Source organism: Grampus griseus, assembly GCF_964374135.1.
Source record: "Grampus griseus genome assembly, chromosome: 16".
Taxonomy (NCBI): domain Eukaryota; kingdom Metazoa; phylum Chordata; class Mammalia; order Artiodactyla; family Delphinidae; genus Grampus; species Grampus griseus.
In genome coordinates, this window is record NC_139010.1 from 71,403,113 (window position 1) to 71,419,837 (window position 16,725).

The 16,725-nt window shown below is 37.1% G+C and overlaps 1 protein-coding gene across 1 annotated transcript in view; it reads left to right on the top strand.

Moving 5' to 3' along the window:
- The window catches only part of ATRNL1 (attractin like 1), a gene marked incomplete at both ends in the record, with an annotated part of 679,175 nt that overhangs the window by 56,488 nt on the left and 605,962 nt on the right, over positions 1-16,725 (top strand). The window contains one exon of the mRNA XM_082673255.1: positions 3,654-3,909. Within this exon, the coding sequence (XP_082529381.1) occupies positions 3,654-3,909 (256 nt within the window). The remainder of the gene's footprint in view (positions 1-3,653; positions 3,910-16,725) is intronic.

Below are 16,725 nucleotides of genomic sequence, written 5' to 3' on the forward strand. Positions count from 1 at the left end.
ATTTTAAAGTCTATTTTGTCTGATAGGAGAATTGCTACTTTAGCTCTCTTTTGGTTTCCATTTGCATGGAATATCTTTTTCCATCCCCTCACTTTCCGTCTGTATGTGTCCCTAGGTCTGAAGTGGGTCTCTTGTGGATAGCATATATACAGGTGTTGTTTTTGTATCCATTCAGCCAGTCTGTGTCTTTTGGTTGGAGCATTTGATCCATTTACATTTAAGGTAATTATCGATATGTATGTTCCTGTTACCATTTTCTTAATTGTTTTCTTTTTGTTTTTGTAGGTCTTTCCCTTATCCTGTGTTTCCTGCCTAGAGAAGTTTCCGTAGCATTTGTTGTAAAGCTGGTTTGGTGGTGCTGAATTCTCTTAGCTTTTGCTTGTCTGAAAAGCTTTTGACTTCTCCATCAAATCTGAATGAGATCCTTGCTGGGTAGAGTAATCTTGGTTGTAGGTTTTTCCCTTTCATCACTTTAAATATGTCCTGCCACCCCCTTCTGGCTTTCAGAGTTTCTGCTGAAAGATTAGCTGTTAACCTTATGGGGATTCCCTTGTATGTTATTTGTTGCTTTTCTCTTGCTGCTTTTAATATTTTTTCTTTGTATTTAATTTTTGATAGTTTGATTAATATGTGTCTCAGCATGTTTGTCTTTGGGTTTATCCTGTATGGGACTCTCTGCGCTTCCTGGACTTGATTGACTATTTCCTTTCCCATGTTAGGGAAGTTTTCGACTGTAATCTCTTCAAATATTTTCTCAGACCCTTTCTTTTTCTCTTCTTCCTCTGGGATCCCTATAATTCGAATGTTGGTGTGTTTAGTGTTGTCCCCGAGGTCTCTGAGTCTGTCCTCAGTTCTTTTCATTCTTTTTTCCTTATTCTGCTCCTTGGCAGCTATTTCCTACATTTTATCTTCCAGCTCACTCATCCGTTCTTCTGCCTCAGTTATTCTGCTATTGATTCCTTCTAGAGTATTTTTAATTTCAGTTATTGTGTTGTTCATCACTATTTGCTATTTAGTTCTTCTAGATCCTTGTTAAATGTTTCTTGTATTTTCTCCATTCTGTTTCTGAGAATTTGGATCATCTATACTATCACTATGAATTCTTTTTCTGGTATGTTGCCTATTTCATCTTCATTTATTTGGTCTTGTAGGTTTTTACCTTGCTTATTCATCTGTAATATATTTTCTTGTCGTTTCTTCTTTTTGATGGTTGGGGCTGTATTCCTGTCTTACCGGTTGTTTGGCCTTAGGTGTCCAGCCCTGGAGTTTGCAGGCAGTTGGATAGAGCCGGGCCTTGGTGCTGAGATGAGGACCTCTGGGAGGCCTTACTCTGATTAATATTCCCTAGGGTGTGAGGTTCTCTGTTAATCCACTGGGTTGGACTTGGAGCTCCCACCACAGGAGCTTGGGCCCTACCTCTGGCCTGGGAACCAAGCAAAAAAAAAAAAAAAAAGAAAGAAAGAAGGAGAAAAGGAGCAGTACGATATCAAAGAATAAAAAAACAAAAAGATTTGAAAGATAAAAGATATATTAGGAAAAGTAAAAATATAATTGCAACAAGGTAAAATAAAACCACAACAGAAAAAAGAAAAAAAAAAGGTGGGGGGAACAAGCCAAAAGGAGACAACAATAACAAAGTATAAAGAATAAAATAAAATTAGAAAAATAAAAGATTTACTAGGAAAAATAAAAATATATATGAGTCAGCAAGGTAAAGCAGAACCCCAATCTAAAAGCGGAAAAAGAAAAAGAAAATAAAAAGCCTTTGCTATGTGGGAGGAGTTTAGGCGGGGGTGGAACTTAGGCAGGGGTGGGGTTTAGGGTGGGCGGGACCTAGGCGGGTCGGGGGTGTGACATTTGAGCATGGGGCAGGACCTAGGCTCAGGACCCATGCAGCCAGAAAAGGCCCTGGGGGCCAGGCGTGTGTGGGGCGATGATGTTCAAGCGTGGGGCAGGGCCTCTGCTTAGGACCTGGCAGGAGGGGAGAGGCAGCAAGTGGAAAGGAGGGCCTCTGGAGTGTGGAGTTCCGGAGTTTGGAGGTAAGGCCCTGGGTGAGGGTGTGTTGGTGGGGTTTAGGCCCAGCCTGTTGGAGGGAGTCTCCATGTGTAGAGGTGGGGCCCTGGGTGGGAGTGCAGGGCAGGGTTTGGGCTCTGCATGGCAGGAGGCAGGCTCCGAGGGCAGAGGATTAGGCCAGGGAGCCCAACAGTCTTCCCAGTGCCTAAGTGGACAGGGAAAGCGCTGGCCCACTTCCGTTCCTTCACGTCCTTCCTGCACCGTCTCCCACAGGGTCTCCCCTGACCCATTGGATCCTTAACCGTGGGTGGGTCCCACTGGGTGTAGGAACTCCTCCCCTGCCCCAGCTGCCCCTCAGGTGTGCCGGTCCTGGAGGTCCAGCCTTTACTTTTGCTCCCCCTTCCCACCCTCCCACTCCCTCAGGACCTGTGTGGCTGGAGGGGGCCAAGGTGGGCAGAGGATCAGGCCTGGGATCTCAACAGGTTCCTGGGAGTCCAAGTGGGCAGGGGAAACCTGGCCATGCTCCCTTTTGATCCTCTGCCCTCCCAATGGTTCCCCAATTCCCCCTTCTGGCCTGAGTTCCCTTCCCCTCCCCCAGCTGCCCTTGAGGGGCGCCAATCCCGTCCTGCCTCCACTTCTCCCTCATCACTTCCCCAATGCCCCACGTTTCTACCCTATCACTGGGAGTTCTTCCCATCCCCTTAGGTGTCCGTGGTCCCCCACCGGTGCCTGGTAGGTGCCCTAGTTGTGCGGAGACATGAATTCTGCATTCTCCTAGTCCACCATCTTGACTCTGCCCCCTCTAATTGTTTTTTTATTTCTTAGTATTCTCTGTATACAAGTTCATATCATCTACAAATAGAAATATTTTACTTTTCTTTTCTAATCTTTATACCTTTATTCAGTTTTTGCATATTTGTTCTGGCTAAGCTCTTGAGTACAATGTTGAATGTAAGTGGCAAAAGCAGGCACCTTTATCTTATTACTGACCTTGGTGAAATATCCAGTCTTTTACCATTAAGTGTATGTAATAGCAGCTTTCTGTTTTTCTTAGATGCTCTTTATTAGGTTGAAGAAATTCTTTTCTCTTTCTAGGTTGTTGAAATAGTAATGATTTATATATCATTCATTTCAATCATATTGAAATTGTATAATTTATAAGTGCTACAAGGTATTTGCTCGTAGCCGTGAGAAGTGGTGATAAAAATGTACTCCACATAACATATGCAAATGTGATCTACCTTTCTGGTGAACAATGATGAAAACAGTGAATGACTGAGACTAGCACAAAGCAGTACAAATAGATGGTAAAATTCAAATTTAACAACTAGGGACTCAACAACTAGGATAATTAAAACCATGGTTAATTGACTACATAACTTTTAAATAAAATACCTTAAAGTAACTTTTTGTAAGTGTGGATTTTCCCCCTTCTTGTAAGGAAAAGAAGTAATTATCACTACTTATGTGTTCTCATTTGACTTTTTACAAATAAGAACTATGTCTTATGCATGTTGTGAGCAATTACTAAAATTTAATGTTTGGTCTTAATTAGTCTTAATTTAGTCTTTATTTTTAACTAATATATCTTGCTAAGATACAAATATTTTTTTATTAACATATGTTTTTTTAATTTACAGGAAAACATCTTTATGTATGGAGGCAGAATTGAAACAAGTGATGGCAATGTCACAGATGAATTATGGGTTTTTAACATACATAGTCAGTCATGGAGTACAAAAACTCCTACTGTGCTTGGACACGGTCAGCAGTATGCTGTGGAGGGACATTCAGCACATATTATGGAGTTGGATAGTAGAGATGTTGTCATGATCATAATATTTGGATATTCTGCAATATATGGTTATACAAGCAGCATACAGGAATACCATATCTGTGAGTTACTTTGAACATGTAACTATGTACTCTTCTTTATTGGTTGAGAATATTTTATCTATAATAAAATCTTCATGTGAATTTAGTCAAAATGGTTAGTTATTTGAAATTAGAATTATAAACCAAGAATTAATTCTTTCTAATATAAACTTTTTTATGTTAGCTATTGTCCTTTAATATGTAAGTTATCTTCTTAGCCAAATGTGTGGAAATGTTACATACTAGACACATTTTCTAAGAATTGAGAATATGTATTTTAAATATCTGAAATTCCAATAGATAGTGCTATTTCTTTGGATTTTACTTATGAACCGAAAGCTAAAACTACCCCAGTTTCTTAACTATGCATTCCATGATTTCAGAATTTTTCATTTTTCAAGGTTCTGTTTCTAATCTTATTGCAATATCTCTATGTATGTATTACTCTTCTAAAGTAAGCTTCCCAAAGACAGTCTTTTGGCTTCTATAAAAGATTATATCTGGTGTGTGAGGGTGACTGGGGCAATCTACATATGACTCTTAAATACTCTAATTTATTTTTCTGGTACTTTATTTCTTTGAATTCTTTATGACATTTTCAAACAGTTGTAAGTTGTTTTTTTTTTTAAAAATTTGCCTACAGATGTGTATATGCTATGTTTGCTATTTAGATTCAGGAACATACTCCATTTCCAGTTCTAGCCAGGATTATGAACTCAAGTTTTTGGCTCTTTTGTGTATAGACAACTATATTCAACTATTTAGAGTCCTTGTGTAGTCTTGATGAGAGAACTCATTTGCAGATCACCACTGGCAACAACAAGAGAGTGCTTGTGTGTCAGAGCAAGACTTCCTTCTGAATTCTCCACTGTTTCCCCTTCAGTCCTTTTAAGTGACCTTCTCTTTTTCACATCCCCAGTACAACTGGGCTAGAATTGGGATATGTATCCTCCTTACTTCTTACTGTCATTTCCACTCTATTTTTACTCCTTCCTCCTTTAAATCACTCAACTTTGAATCTTACATCATCAGACTATACCACCTACTACTTCTCCATCTTACACTCCTCTGTTGCTCCTTTGATCACTGTGCTTAATTCCTGGAAGAATATAGCTTCTGGCTCACTGTCTCTGTCCTACATATATTAGCCAGATATTTTTATGGATATTTTAGGATCCATTTAAATACTTCTGTCCTCTCAATTTTTTGATCTCTCTTACAAAGATCTTGTTTTCCATCCTGTTTGGGTCTTTCTCTTGCATTGCGGTACTCTTGACCTTGTGTACCTGCTACGAATCCCATAATTTCCATTTCAAGTATCTTACTCTTCAAGTGCTGCTCATCTTTCCAGCTTACTCCTGAAGAGTGTCCAGACACTGGGAATTCTTCAGCCTTACCAGAGCCTTTAGTCCGTTGAGCCTCTGGTCAGTGCTTCACTCTCTCTCACCCTCTCTTGTCTGTACTTCTCATTTACCGAGTTTTAAGTTCATAATCACCAATCTGTCTTACAGTTTTCCAAGATGACTGTTTCATGTGTTTTCCTTTCTCTCTTCAGACTTCCAACACTTCACTCTTCATCATTACTCTCTTAATTCTTATTTTACTGAGAAAATAGAAGAAATCTAAAAAGAATTCTGGTGATAGGAACATTTTAGAGTGTAATGGTTAATAAATGCTGCATTAAATAAGCCTGTTTACACACATTATTGTCATAACAAACTCATGGTAGCAGTGAAGCACATGTAGGTGAGTCATTCTCATTTTTCAGATGGGCCCAAGAGTCGTTTAATTAAGAGTGACAGATTTCTATGTAAAAAGGTTGTTTTGTTTTTGGTTTTATTATAGTGTTCAGGGAATGTTGTAGGTATTATTTCTGCTTTTTGTAATTTATTGAGATTTTCTTTGGGGCCCAATTTTCATAAATGTTCTATAGATGCTTGAAAAGGAGGTAAATCCTATAATATCAAAGTATAGCATTTGATACATACATATAAAATCTACTTTATTGATTATTCTGTTTAGGTCTTTTCTTCCTTACTTATTTTTAACTTGATCTATCATGCTCTGAAAGTTAATAAAAGTCTAACAATATTAGTTTATTTCTGCCTCTTTCTTCTTGTGTATTCTGGAATTTATGCTTTATGGAAGTTGCTATTATGGATATTCATAACTGTTATATCTTTATTGCAAATTGTATCTTTTAATATTATAAAGTGCTTTGTTCAGTGTTTTTTGATCTGATTTCAACATATTATTAATATTATGGCTCTTGGTTTTTTTTGGTGGGGAAGTCAGTCTTTTCCCTGTGTACCTTTGCCCATTCCTTTATTGTTAACCATTCAGAATCACTTTGTTTTAAATGTATCTCTTGTATACAAGAGAAAGTTGGATTTTGCTTTGTGATTCCCTCTGGTTTTTGTACATTTTATGTACGTTTTATGTTTTTTTTTAAATTACTTTGTTGTCTTTTTTTGTTTTTAATTATAGCTCTTCTTGTGATCAGGGAGAGTGAGGCCCATTTTTTTGTGGGAACAAGAGAGGTAATATTTGAGATCTACCATTAGGCTTCTTCCATGTTCCTTGTTTTTTGTCTTCCTTTCTGCATTCTTGCAGCTTTCTCTATCTGATTCTCTTAGTTTCACTGGCTTTTTGCATGTTCGCACCTGATTTGGAGTTGGTGAGTTTTTTTCATTCCTAATTTCTCTGGAAATTTAATTTTCTTTTTCTTTCACTTTTCCTCCCCATGTTTTCCTTATTTTTTATGTCTTCCCTGAGGAAAACGGGAAGATTCAGGATTAAACTATTACCATGCTTGTACTTGAACCATAGGTGATGACTTTTTAAGTTTTAAAATGAATACTTTAAGTCGACAGTTAACCATACTTTTACTCTTTGATCAACCTCCAATTTACAGGCTACTGTTTCTACTAATTTAATTCATATTGTTTTACTTTGAACACATTTGACATTATTATAAGTATTTTATGCTAGGGGTCACTATCTTTTCTGTAAAGGGACAGATAGTAACTATTTTAGGCTTTGTGGACCATATGGTCTTTGTCAAAACTAATCAGCTCTGCTGTTGTAACATGAAAGGAGCCATAAACATAAACAGATGGGCATGGCTTTGTTCTAGATTTAGCCCTGGGTCTTAGTTTGCCTACCCCTGCTCTAGAGAGAGAGTGTGGACTTCTGGGGGCCTAGCAACGTAGGTCCAAATTAAGTTAAACTTTTGGCATGTGGTTTTTTTTTTTTGAGTTTGAATGTAAGATGAATTTATGCTCCAAAGTGACATTATGTTTAGTCTATGCCCAAACTACTTTTTTCCTCTATGTAGAGCCAGAGCTGAAATAGATGTTTTCTGTCTGCCTCTGCAGAACAGATTTTTAAAAACCTCACTTTTTCATTGATGGTATAACCCTTTAGGGATCCCGGCTTTATATAGAAGTTCCTTGATGCCATACCTGCATGGGTTTACCTACAGTATTGGCCATTGAAACAAATCTATAGGCCACCTGATTGGTACATGCCTTCCCTACCCCATTCTCCCTACTGGTTATAGTTTACAGTTCACAGAATATATTTTACTTTTTTCATATTTCCCTTTATTGAAGGATAGTCTCATTCAGTCCTGAGATGTGGTGGTTATACTTTCCACGGATGGTTAGGAAGGCACAACAAATTTATTCTAATCTTCTCTGAATGGTAAATGTTGGTATGGATTGTTAACCAGTAAATTCATTGGTTGGTAGGTTTTCGGTTTTATTTGGAATAATTTTTTTTTTTTGTGGTACGCGGGTCTCTCACTGTTGTGGCCTCTCCCGTTGTGGAGCACAGGCTCCGGACGTGCAGGCTCAGCAGCCATGGCTCACGGGCCCAGCCGCTCCACGGCATGTGGGATCTTCCCAGACCGGGGCACGGACCCGTGTCCCCGGCATCGGCAGGCGGACTCTCAACCACTGCGCCACCAGGGAAGCCCTGGAATAATTTGATTACAAAATGTCAAGTGTAGTTTTGGTAAATTTTAAAGTATTTCTACAGAGGGTTTTTTTTTTTTTTGCCTTATTCTATAACCAAAATACTATTTCTAAATAAATTTATCAACAGGGTATTTTTGGTTTGATTTTTGTCCTATTAATTGTATTATTTGTTAGGTACCTTTATGAATGTAGTATAAGGTGGAAATGGGAAGAATACATGATTTATGAGTTTTATAAGAATAGTAGGTGAATTATGAGTAGTTTTAAAATGCTATAAATTATTTAAGTACAAAGTAAAACTCATCAGTTTTTCTAAAATGATATCTTAATAATAAAAAGTTAACATATTACTTGACTCCTAAAGCATTTTGAATTTGTCACTTATTGTTAAAGTATGTGATGTCAAAAAAATAATCTGTAAGTACTTCCACTTTGGAAAGTACTTATGAAAGAATACAAAACAATAGGAATATGTAAAGATGTTGTCAGAATAATTAAGTTGTGTATACCACAGACAAGTGCTACTTTAGGGAACAATACTATGTTAAGTAAGGCTGCTCTGAATATAAGTAATGGGATAATTTGTCATCTTAGTTATAAGTGAATGCTTATGTCAGTGGAGAGAGGTAAAATTTTTTTCCCTCTGTTCTTAGTGGGAATTACTACACTGTGATGTGAGTTTAGGCTCTTTTTCTTGACTGATTTTAATGGCATCAACTACCCAAATGTATATTGGCTTTACTTTGGTTAACCTTACATGTTTAAAGCTTCTAGGAAACTAAGAAAAAAAGTTTTTTTGTTTGTTTTTAATTAAACAAGAGGCTGTTACTTTAACCAGCATTGCAGTGAGGGTAACTGAAAAGAAAGCTGAAGTTATAGCATAGTAATTAATGAAAACAGAGTATTTTACTAGATAAAAATTTACTCTGGGGGCTTCCCTGGTGGTGCAGTGGTTGAGAGTCTGCCTGCCGATGCAGGGGACACGGGTTCGTGCCCCGGTCTGGGAATATCCCATATGCCGTGGAGCGGCTGGGCCCGTGAGCCATGGCCGCTGAGCCTGCGCGTCCGGAGCCTGTGCTCCGCAATGGGAGAGGCCACAACAGTGAGTGGCCCGCATACTGAAAAAAAAAAAAAAAAAAAAAAAATTTACTCTGAAGTATACCCTAAGGATATTGATCTCACCATTATGTAGAAATTTTAAAAAGAGACAAAAACTTCCAATTAACATACTCCAAGTGACCACTTACTCAACTTCTAATAATGTTGCAGATAATTTGAAGTATTTCTGGCTCAGTGCTTGGTACTGTGACTCTTCCCTGATATTTTGATAATAATATGATTTAAAACAAAGGAACCATCTGGTTAACTTAACTTTAATCATTTAATTTGAACACTGTACATTAACATTTGAAAAAAAATCTAAAATACTGCAGAATATTTTTTAGCTCTTGAAACTGTAGTTTAAAGTCTTAGGCACTGTCATTGCATTTTATAAATTTTAGAGTATCTATTGAGCCAAGGAGTACCTCCAAATATTGCGTTGACTTTGTAGCTTATAGGAGCACAGTTTTGGTTCCACAGATATGCAGTAACGCTTCTCAGCCAATGATGCATCAGGTATTTTTCCTTATCTTTGCAGAACTTATTTCTAGCAGGGTGATACAGACAATAAATAATAAACAGAATAGGTATGTTTATATATGATGTGTTAGAAGATAGTAGTTTTTAGTAAAATAGAGCAAGGGAAGGGGATTAAGAATACTGTGAGGGTGGGAGGTAGTCACAAAATAGGGAGGCCAGAGTAAGCCTCAGTGAGACGATGAATTTTGGTCAGAGTTGAATGAAGTGAAGGAGTTTGCTATGTGGATATCTGGGAGAAGAGTTCCCAGAAAGTAGGAACAGCTAGCGTAAAGGCACGAATATGCAGGCATGTTCAAGGAACAGTAAGGAGTCTGGGAATGCTTTGTTAATGTTTATTCTCTCTCTATAGAGAGAGAATAAGCATTAACAAATGAGTGAAGTAACAAATGAAGTTAGAGGAGTAACAAGCAGCAAGATCATCAGATTTCTGCCGAGTGTTTGTATTTTACTTTGGGTGAAATGGAGAGACACTGCAAGATTTTGAGTAGAGCAATGACATAATTTTTAAATGAATCGTTTTGGTTGCTGTGTTGAAAATAAACTCTAGGGAGGAACGAACAGAAGCAAGGAGGCCAGTTAGGAAGTTGTTACAGTAATCTGGGCAATGATGGTGGCTTAGACCAGGGTGGTAGTATTGGAGATGATGATAATCAGTCAGTTCGTTTTGTATGTTTTTAAAGTAGAACAGATAGTATTTGCTGAGGGTTTGGAGGTAGTGTCTGAGAAAAAATGAGGAGTCAAGGATGATTCCAGGATTTTTGGCATGAGCCACTGGAATGGTGAAGTTGCCATCAACTGACGTGTAGAAGACTCTGAAGCAGGTTTGAGATGAAGGTGATTCGAAGGTCAGGAGTTCAGTTCGGACATGTTATATGTGAGATATCCATTAGACATTAAAGTGAAAATGTCAATTAGGCAGTTGGCTGTATGGATCTGGACCTCTAGAGAGAGATCTGGGCTGGAGATGTAAATTTGGGACTTCTTGGGATATGGATGGCATTTAAAGCCATGAGATTGGATCAGATCACTAAGGAAATGGGTGTAGATAGAAAGGAGAAAAGGATTGAGCCCAATGATAAGAGGTAGGGGTGAAGAAGGAAATAAGCAAGGAAGAGTACAGTGAACTAGAAGCTAAGCAATGAAAGATTATTATACAGAAGAGTAATCAACGGTGCCAAGTGCTGCTCTGCTGATGGGTCGAGTAAAATAATTACTAACGATTGACCATTAAGTTTAATACTGTGCAGATCTTTGGTGATCTTGACAAGGACAGTTTTCGGTTTTTTAAATAAATTTATTTATTTTATTTTATTTATCTTTGGCTGCATTGGGTCTTCATTGCCGCACGCGGGCTTTCTCTAGTTGCGACGAGTGGGGGCTACTCTTCGTTGCAGTGCGTGGGCTTCTCATTGCGGGGGCTTCTCTTGTTGGGGAGCATGGGCTCTAGATGTGCGGGCTTCAGTAGTTGTGGCACACGGGCTCAGTAGTTGTGGCTCGCGGGCTCTAGAGCGCAGGCTCAGTAGTTGTGGAGCACGGGCTTAGTTGCTCCGTGGCATGTGGGATCTTCCCAGACCAGGGATCGAACCTGTGTCCCCTGCATTGGCAGGCGGATTCTTAACCACTGCACCACCAGGGAAGTCCCGACAAGAACAGTTTTCGTGTAGTGTTGGGGTTAAAAGCCTGACTTAGATTTAAGAGGGAGTTAGAGGAGTGGAATCTGGCACAATGGGCAAAGTCAGTTCTTTCAAGGAAAGTTGTTTGTGGAGGGGAGCAAAGAAGTTAGTGGCAGGAAATATAGGATGTTTTTAAAACTGGGTTTTCACAGAAGCAGACCATGAAACAAGGATTCAAGTAAATCTCACTTGGAAAATGCAGGTAACAGTCTTAGGGGAGATGAGAAGTAATGCAGGTGTGAGAAGGCAGCCATTAAAGGGTCTGTTAATAAAGCATTTACCACAGTGGTGATGGAACTTAATTACCCAGGCATTAAATCAACACATAGTATTTGAGTCCTGTGGGCTGTCTCTCCAAAGTCAGTCCATTCTTTTGTTGAAGACTTGTTTCCTTGAGTGTGGCTTGATTTATATGAAAATGTGTGTAGATATATAACTACAGAATACTAGAGAAAATAGCTTCTGTGGAGCACATGTAAATAGGTCTGGCAGAGAAATTTTTTATCAGGCACCCTAGCGTACAGCTTCTAAAAGTGTATGGTTATTAAGTGGTTGGGAGTGACAGTAACCTGTAAGCTTCATGGAAAAAATTATTGGAAATGATCAGGAAAATTATCAGGGGAATGTATAATGAGGAGATAGGTTTGCAGTAAAGGCTCTATAAACTTGTTTAAGTAACAAAGTGGAGGTGGCCTTTATAATTGTGTAATGATGAAAGACTCTCAGTGTTCCACAGCTATACTTTCTGCCTTTTTCATTTTCTGGAAGTGGTTTAATTATCCTCTAAATTCCTGTAACTCTTTGTTTATAAATGAATATGACACATATTCTGCTTTTTATAGGTATTGTTTTTGTACTTGCATTTTTTTCCCAAGAAGTTTAGAGAGGAATCCTGCTGTATCCTCTTTGTATGTCTACTTCTAGTAAAGTGCCATGTATTAAGTGCTTGATAAATATTTGTGGGTGAATGAATAGGGTTTTCAGCAGTATTTTTTAAAAGTGAATCTATATATTTCCTGAATGTTTTAAAAGTATATTAGCCAAATTATTTAAATTGTGTACTGTGCATATTATTCTTTTTCTAGTGGTGATGTGATTCATATGGTACTGTGTTTGATAGTCTTCATTTGTCTCTCCAGATCTACCCTTCACTATTCCATTCTGCTCCCATGCCCTGCAGCTTTCAGTTGGGGTCAGCTGGTAGGAGGTACCATCAGTAGATCAGAAGGTGGGAGATGAGTGAGGTTAAGGTATTTTATTCCTCCAACTCTCTTCCTGCTGGATTTTCTTGGGTTAATTGGGTTGTCCTACTGAAGGCTTAACTTTCTGGTGTTCTTCCCCATACACCTACTCTCTAGAGTTCTAGAAAACAGCCCCTCCTCTTGCTTATTTCATGCCGCAGGATAGTAAAGGCTTTCTGCTCTGATAGTCCCGGGATATTATCCTAGCCATACTTTTGTAAACAGACTTTTTATTAGACTCTTTACAGTTACTCGTTTTGAGCATGTCTGATTGCACCTACTATTAGTTCTCGGAGATTCAAATATAACTTTTAACCTAAATGGTCCTTCATGCGTATTTAGGTATTAGGATCCTGGAGGTTGGGAGAAAAAGGTGTTTTGTGAGAGAACGTCACACTTCTTTTTTTTTTTTTTTTTTTTTTAATAAATAAGGTCTAACCTTTATTTAATTAATTAATTTATTTTTGGCCTCCCCATGTGGCATGTGGGATCTTAGTTCGCAGACCAGGGAATGAACCCATGCCCCCTACAGTGGAAGCACGGAGTCTTAACCATTGGACTGCCAGGGAAGTCCCGCACAGTTTGTTAATGGAGAAAAATGTCAGAAGAAATACAAATTTTTGGAGTGGCGTGGAGCTAGGTCCTTTAGTTCATTTCTAGTACTACTATTCTTGAATTTTTAAATTTTAATATGGTCATCTGTAGCATTTTATATTATTTAAGATTGATATATTTGCTTAACACTTTTCAAGAGCATTAGCTATTCTAAGTTTTTAAAATAAGCAGCACTCTTATTTGTCTATGTATTGCTTTCTAATTATTAAAGAAAAACCATTTGTTGATTATTCTTAAGTTTTTTTTAATAATTACGTTTACTCTAACTCAGCTTTATTTGGTTATTATGTCATCAACATAGAACTAATCATGTCTTACTAGCAAAGTCACCCCCAAAAGTATATCTGATGAGAGAATATTTATCTTAAAAAGATAACCATTTGTTGTGTTCCTTGAAGTTTTCTCTTTATAATAATTCATGTTCATAAAAAACTTTATTTAAAAAAAAGTTTTCTGCCTCTCCATTAGTCTGAAATCCAGAATTTCTTATTATGTACTTTTTTTTAAAAAAGATAGCTTTATCACCTATACATGTATGCTTATATGGCATATTGTTTTGTTTACTTGTTTTTGAATTTTATGAAGAGGAAATAATATTTTAGGCAGTTTTCTGAGGCTTTCATTTATTTCCTTCATCACTGTATAACCAAGATTAATTCATGTTGTTATGTATTCCTACAGTTAACTTTTTTGCATTACTGTATTTCATTGTCTGACTCTACCATAATTTGCCTATCCATTCTCCTATTTATGAGCTTCTGAGTTGGATACCTGCTGAAATTCACCCACAGCAGCAATTTTGAGACATCTTGATAAAAATACTATATTTTAAAAGATAAAGAAAAAAAATTCCTAGGCTCTTCAGGCAGAAAGATGAAATATCTTACAAGGGCAAGAGATTATATCAGATTTCTCAAAAGCAACCTACAACTCATGGCAACTAGGAGCAAATTTTTCAAGAAACTCACGGAAAGAAAATATAGGCTAAGGGTTTTTTTTTTTTTTTTTTTTTGCGGTACACGGACCTCTCACTGTTGTGGCCTCTCCTGTTGCGGAGCACAGGCTCTGGACGCGCAGGCCCAGTGGCCCGTGCGCGGCATGTGGGATCTTCCCGGACCAGGGCACGAACCCATGTCCCCTGCATCGGCAGGCAGACTCTTAACCACTGCGCCACCAGGGAAGCCCGGGCTAAGGGTTTTTGTATCTTGGCAAACAGTCCTTCATGTGTCAAGGCTATAGAAAAACAGTTTGAACGTGGCAAAACTCAGATAATTCTGTACATATGTGCCCTATTTCTTTTACAGTAGAAATGTGCAGACTTTTTGTAAAGATCTAGATAGTAAATATAATTTAGGCTTTGTAGGCCATACAGTGTGTGTTGTCACCACTCAAATCTGTCGTTGAAGCTCTCCACAAGCAGCTGTAAAAAATGCATGAATGAATGAGTGGACGTTGCTCCAATAAAACTTGATTTACAGAAACACTTGAGCCGGATTTGGCCTGTGGGCTGCAATTTACCAACATTTCTCCTAGAGAATAAGCTCCATTTAATGAAGAGGTGAATGGGAACACTTCAGGTAAAAGACTGATCGAGAACATTTCATGTATTGAATTTCAGAGCTAAGACTGAAACAAGGGTGGTGGGGATGTCAGTAGATAACTGGTATGCAAATGTTTTATGTTCTGTCCAAGTAGAAGTAATGCAACTAAAAATGGGAAGAGAAGGAAGAGAGAAAGAGGAAAGCAGAAAAAGCACATGGATTGTTGGATAGATAATAGGTAGGAATCAAAGGATGCCATTTAATTCTTGGTATACCTAAGGGTCTGTTGGACCCAGTTTTGGTTTTTTCGTTTCTTTTTTGAGCAGGCCTAACTATATCTACGAAGACTGGTGTTTCATAAATTGCATTCTATCTTAGAAGTCTTCCAAAGAACAAAGAGAACATTTACTTATTTAAAAAATACGGAATAAAATATTCTATATATGTAATTACCAAGATGGATCTGTTGGACCCTTTTACAAATCTAAGTTACACGATGGGATCTTCGTGTTCTTATTTTTCCTATATTTTGAAACATTTTGTTATTTTATGATTCTAGGAATTCATTGCACATCAGTTGTTCCCAACTATGCTAAAATATTAAATTACTAAGAAAATAAGCTGTTTAGAAGGATGATGCCACAGTGAAATATATTGTCTATATTGTCATCTTTCAGTTTTCTTATTGCAGTGCCCAAATTATTTTATCAAATTTAAAGAAGGCATGAGAGAAAACTGGAGGCATCATCATAGTAGCCTGTTTTTAGCTTTTATTGAACACAATTGAGAATTAAAAATTTTTCATTTATTCCTATAATGATGATAGTGGAATTGATCATTTACATTAAATCTCAGATTATGACTCTTCATAAGATGATATCCTAAATAATTTTTTCAAGCTCAAGAATCAATGAGTGAACAATTTATTTTTATCTTTTAGTATATTTATGCCCCAACATTTATTTGACACAAAGAGGTTTGCTATGTTTAAATTCTTACGGAAATTTGCAAAACGTAGTTTTTCACTATCGTCTTAGTCTTCTATAAATTATTTATAACATGACTTGATAACATAAAACAAATAAAAGGAACAATTGAACCAAGATAGTGAATGTTGATTACTATTGTTCCTGGTACACCTAGTATTATGTTAAAAATTAAGTAGGAAAGAAGAGAATTAAGGGCACTGTGAAAGGTATAAACATCAAGGAAACCACTAGAACAAAAATATAAACTTTCTTAAATACCAAAAAGAAAACATCAAATAGAAAAAAAAAACCCTCAGAAAAACATCATAATTCACACAGTAATTATAAAATAATATGACAGAGTTGAGATCCAACATATATATTGTCAATAAACATGAATGAGATTAAGTTGCCTGTTTAAAGAAAACATTTTCAAATTGGTGCATAAAGCAAAATCCAACTCTGTGTTGCAAATAGAAGACACATCTGAAACACGCTGATTCAGAAAGGCTAAAATGAAGGGATGAAGGAAGATTTACTAGGAAAATGGATACAATGAGAAAGCAGGTGCTGTGATCCTTATACCAGAGAAAGTAGAATTCAGGCCACCAAGACATTATATGAGATAAGAACACCTTATAATATAAAAAAACCCCACAATTCACCATAAAGATATAATATGTAATAGAAGAATATCAATGCACCGAGTAACCCAGCAACCACCTATATAAATAACGGAAATTATAGCTGATGCAAAGAGAAGTACATAGCATCACTGTCAGTAGAAAACAGGTCAAGCATTACTCTCAGTACTTGACAAGACAAAAGAATATATATATATCAAACAATACAGCTTGATTGTAGGCAATGTTATCTTCTCAAGTGCACACAGAAAACTCACAAAAAGTAAGTTGATCATATGTTAGGGTAAAAAAACATCGGTAGTTTCCAGAAGGCGGAAATATTAAAATTAAATACCTGAATATTAAATAAAGCCTTTTTGTTGGGTGAAAAGGGAAGTAAATACTAGCTTAAATTACAAAACTGCCGACAAATAATAACAGTAAAAACACCTATAAGAATCTATGAGATACTTTTAAAGCAGTTATCAGAGGAGTATTTTTAGCTTAATATTAAACAACTATATTAATATGATGAAACTAAATGAACCACATCCC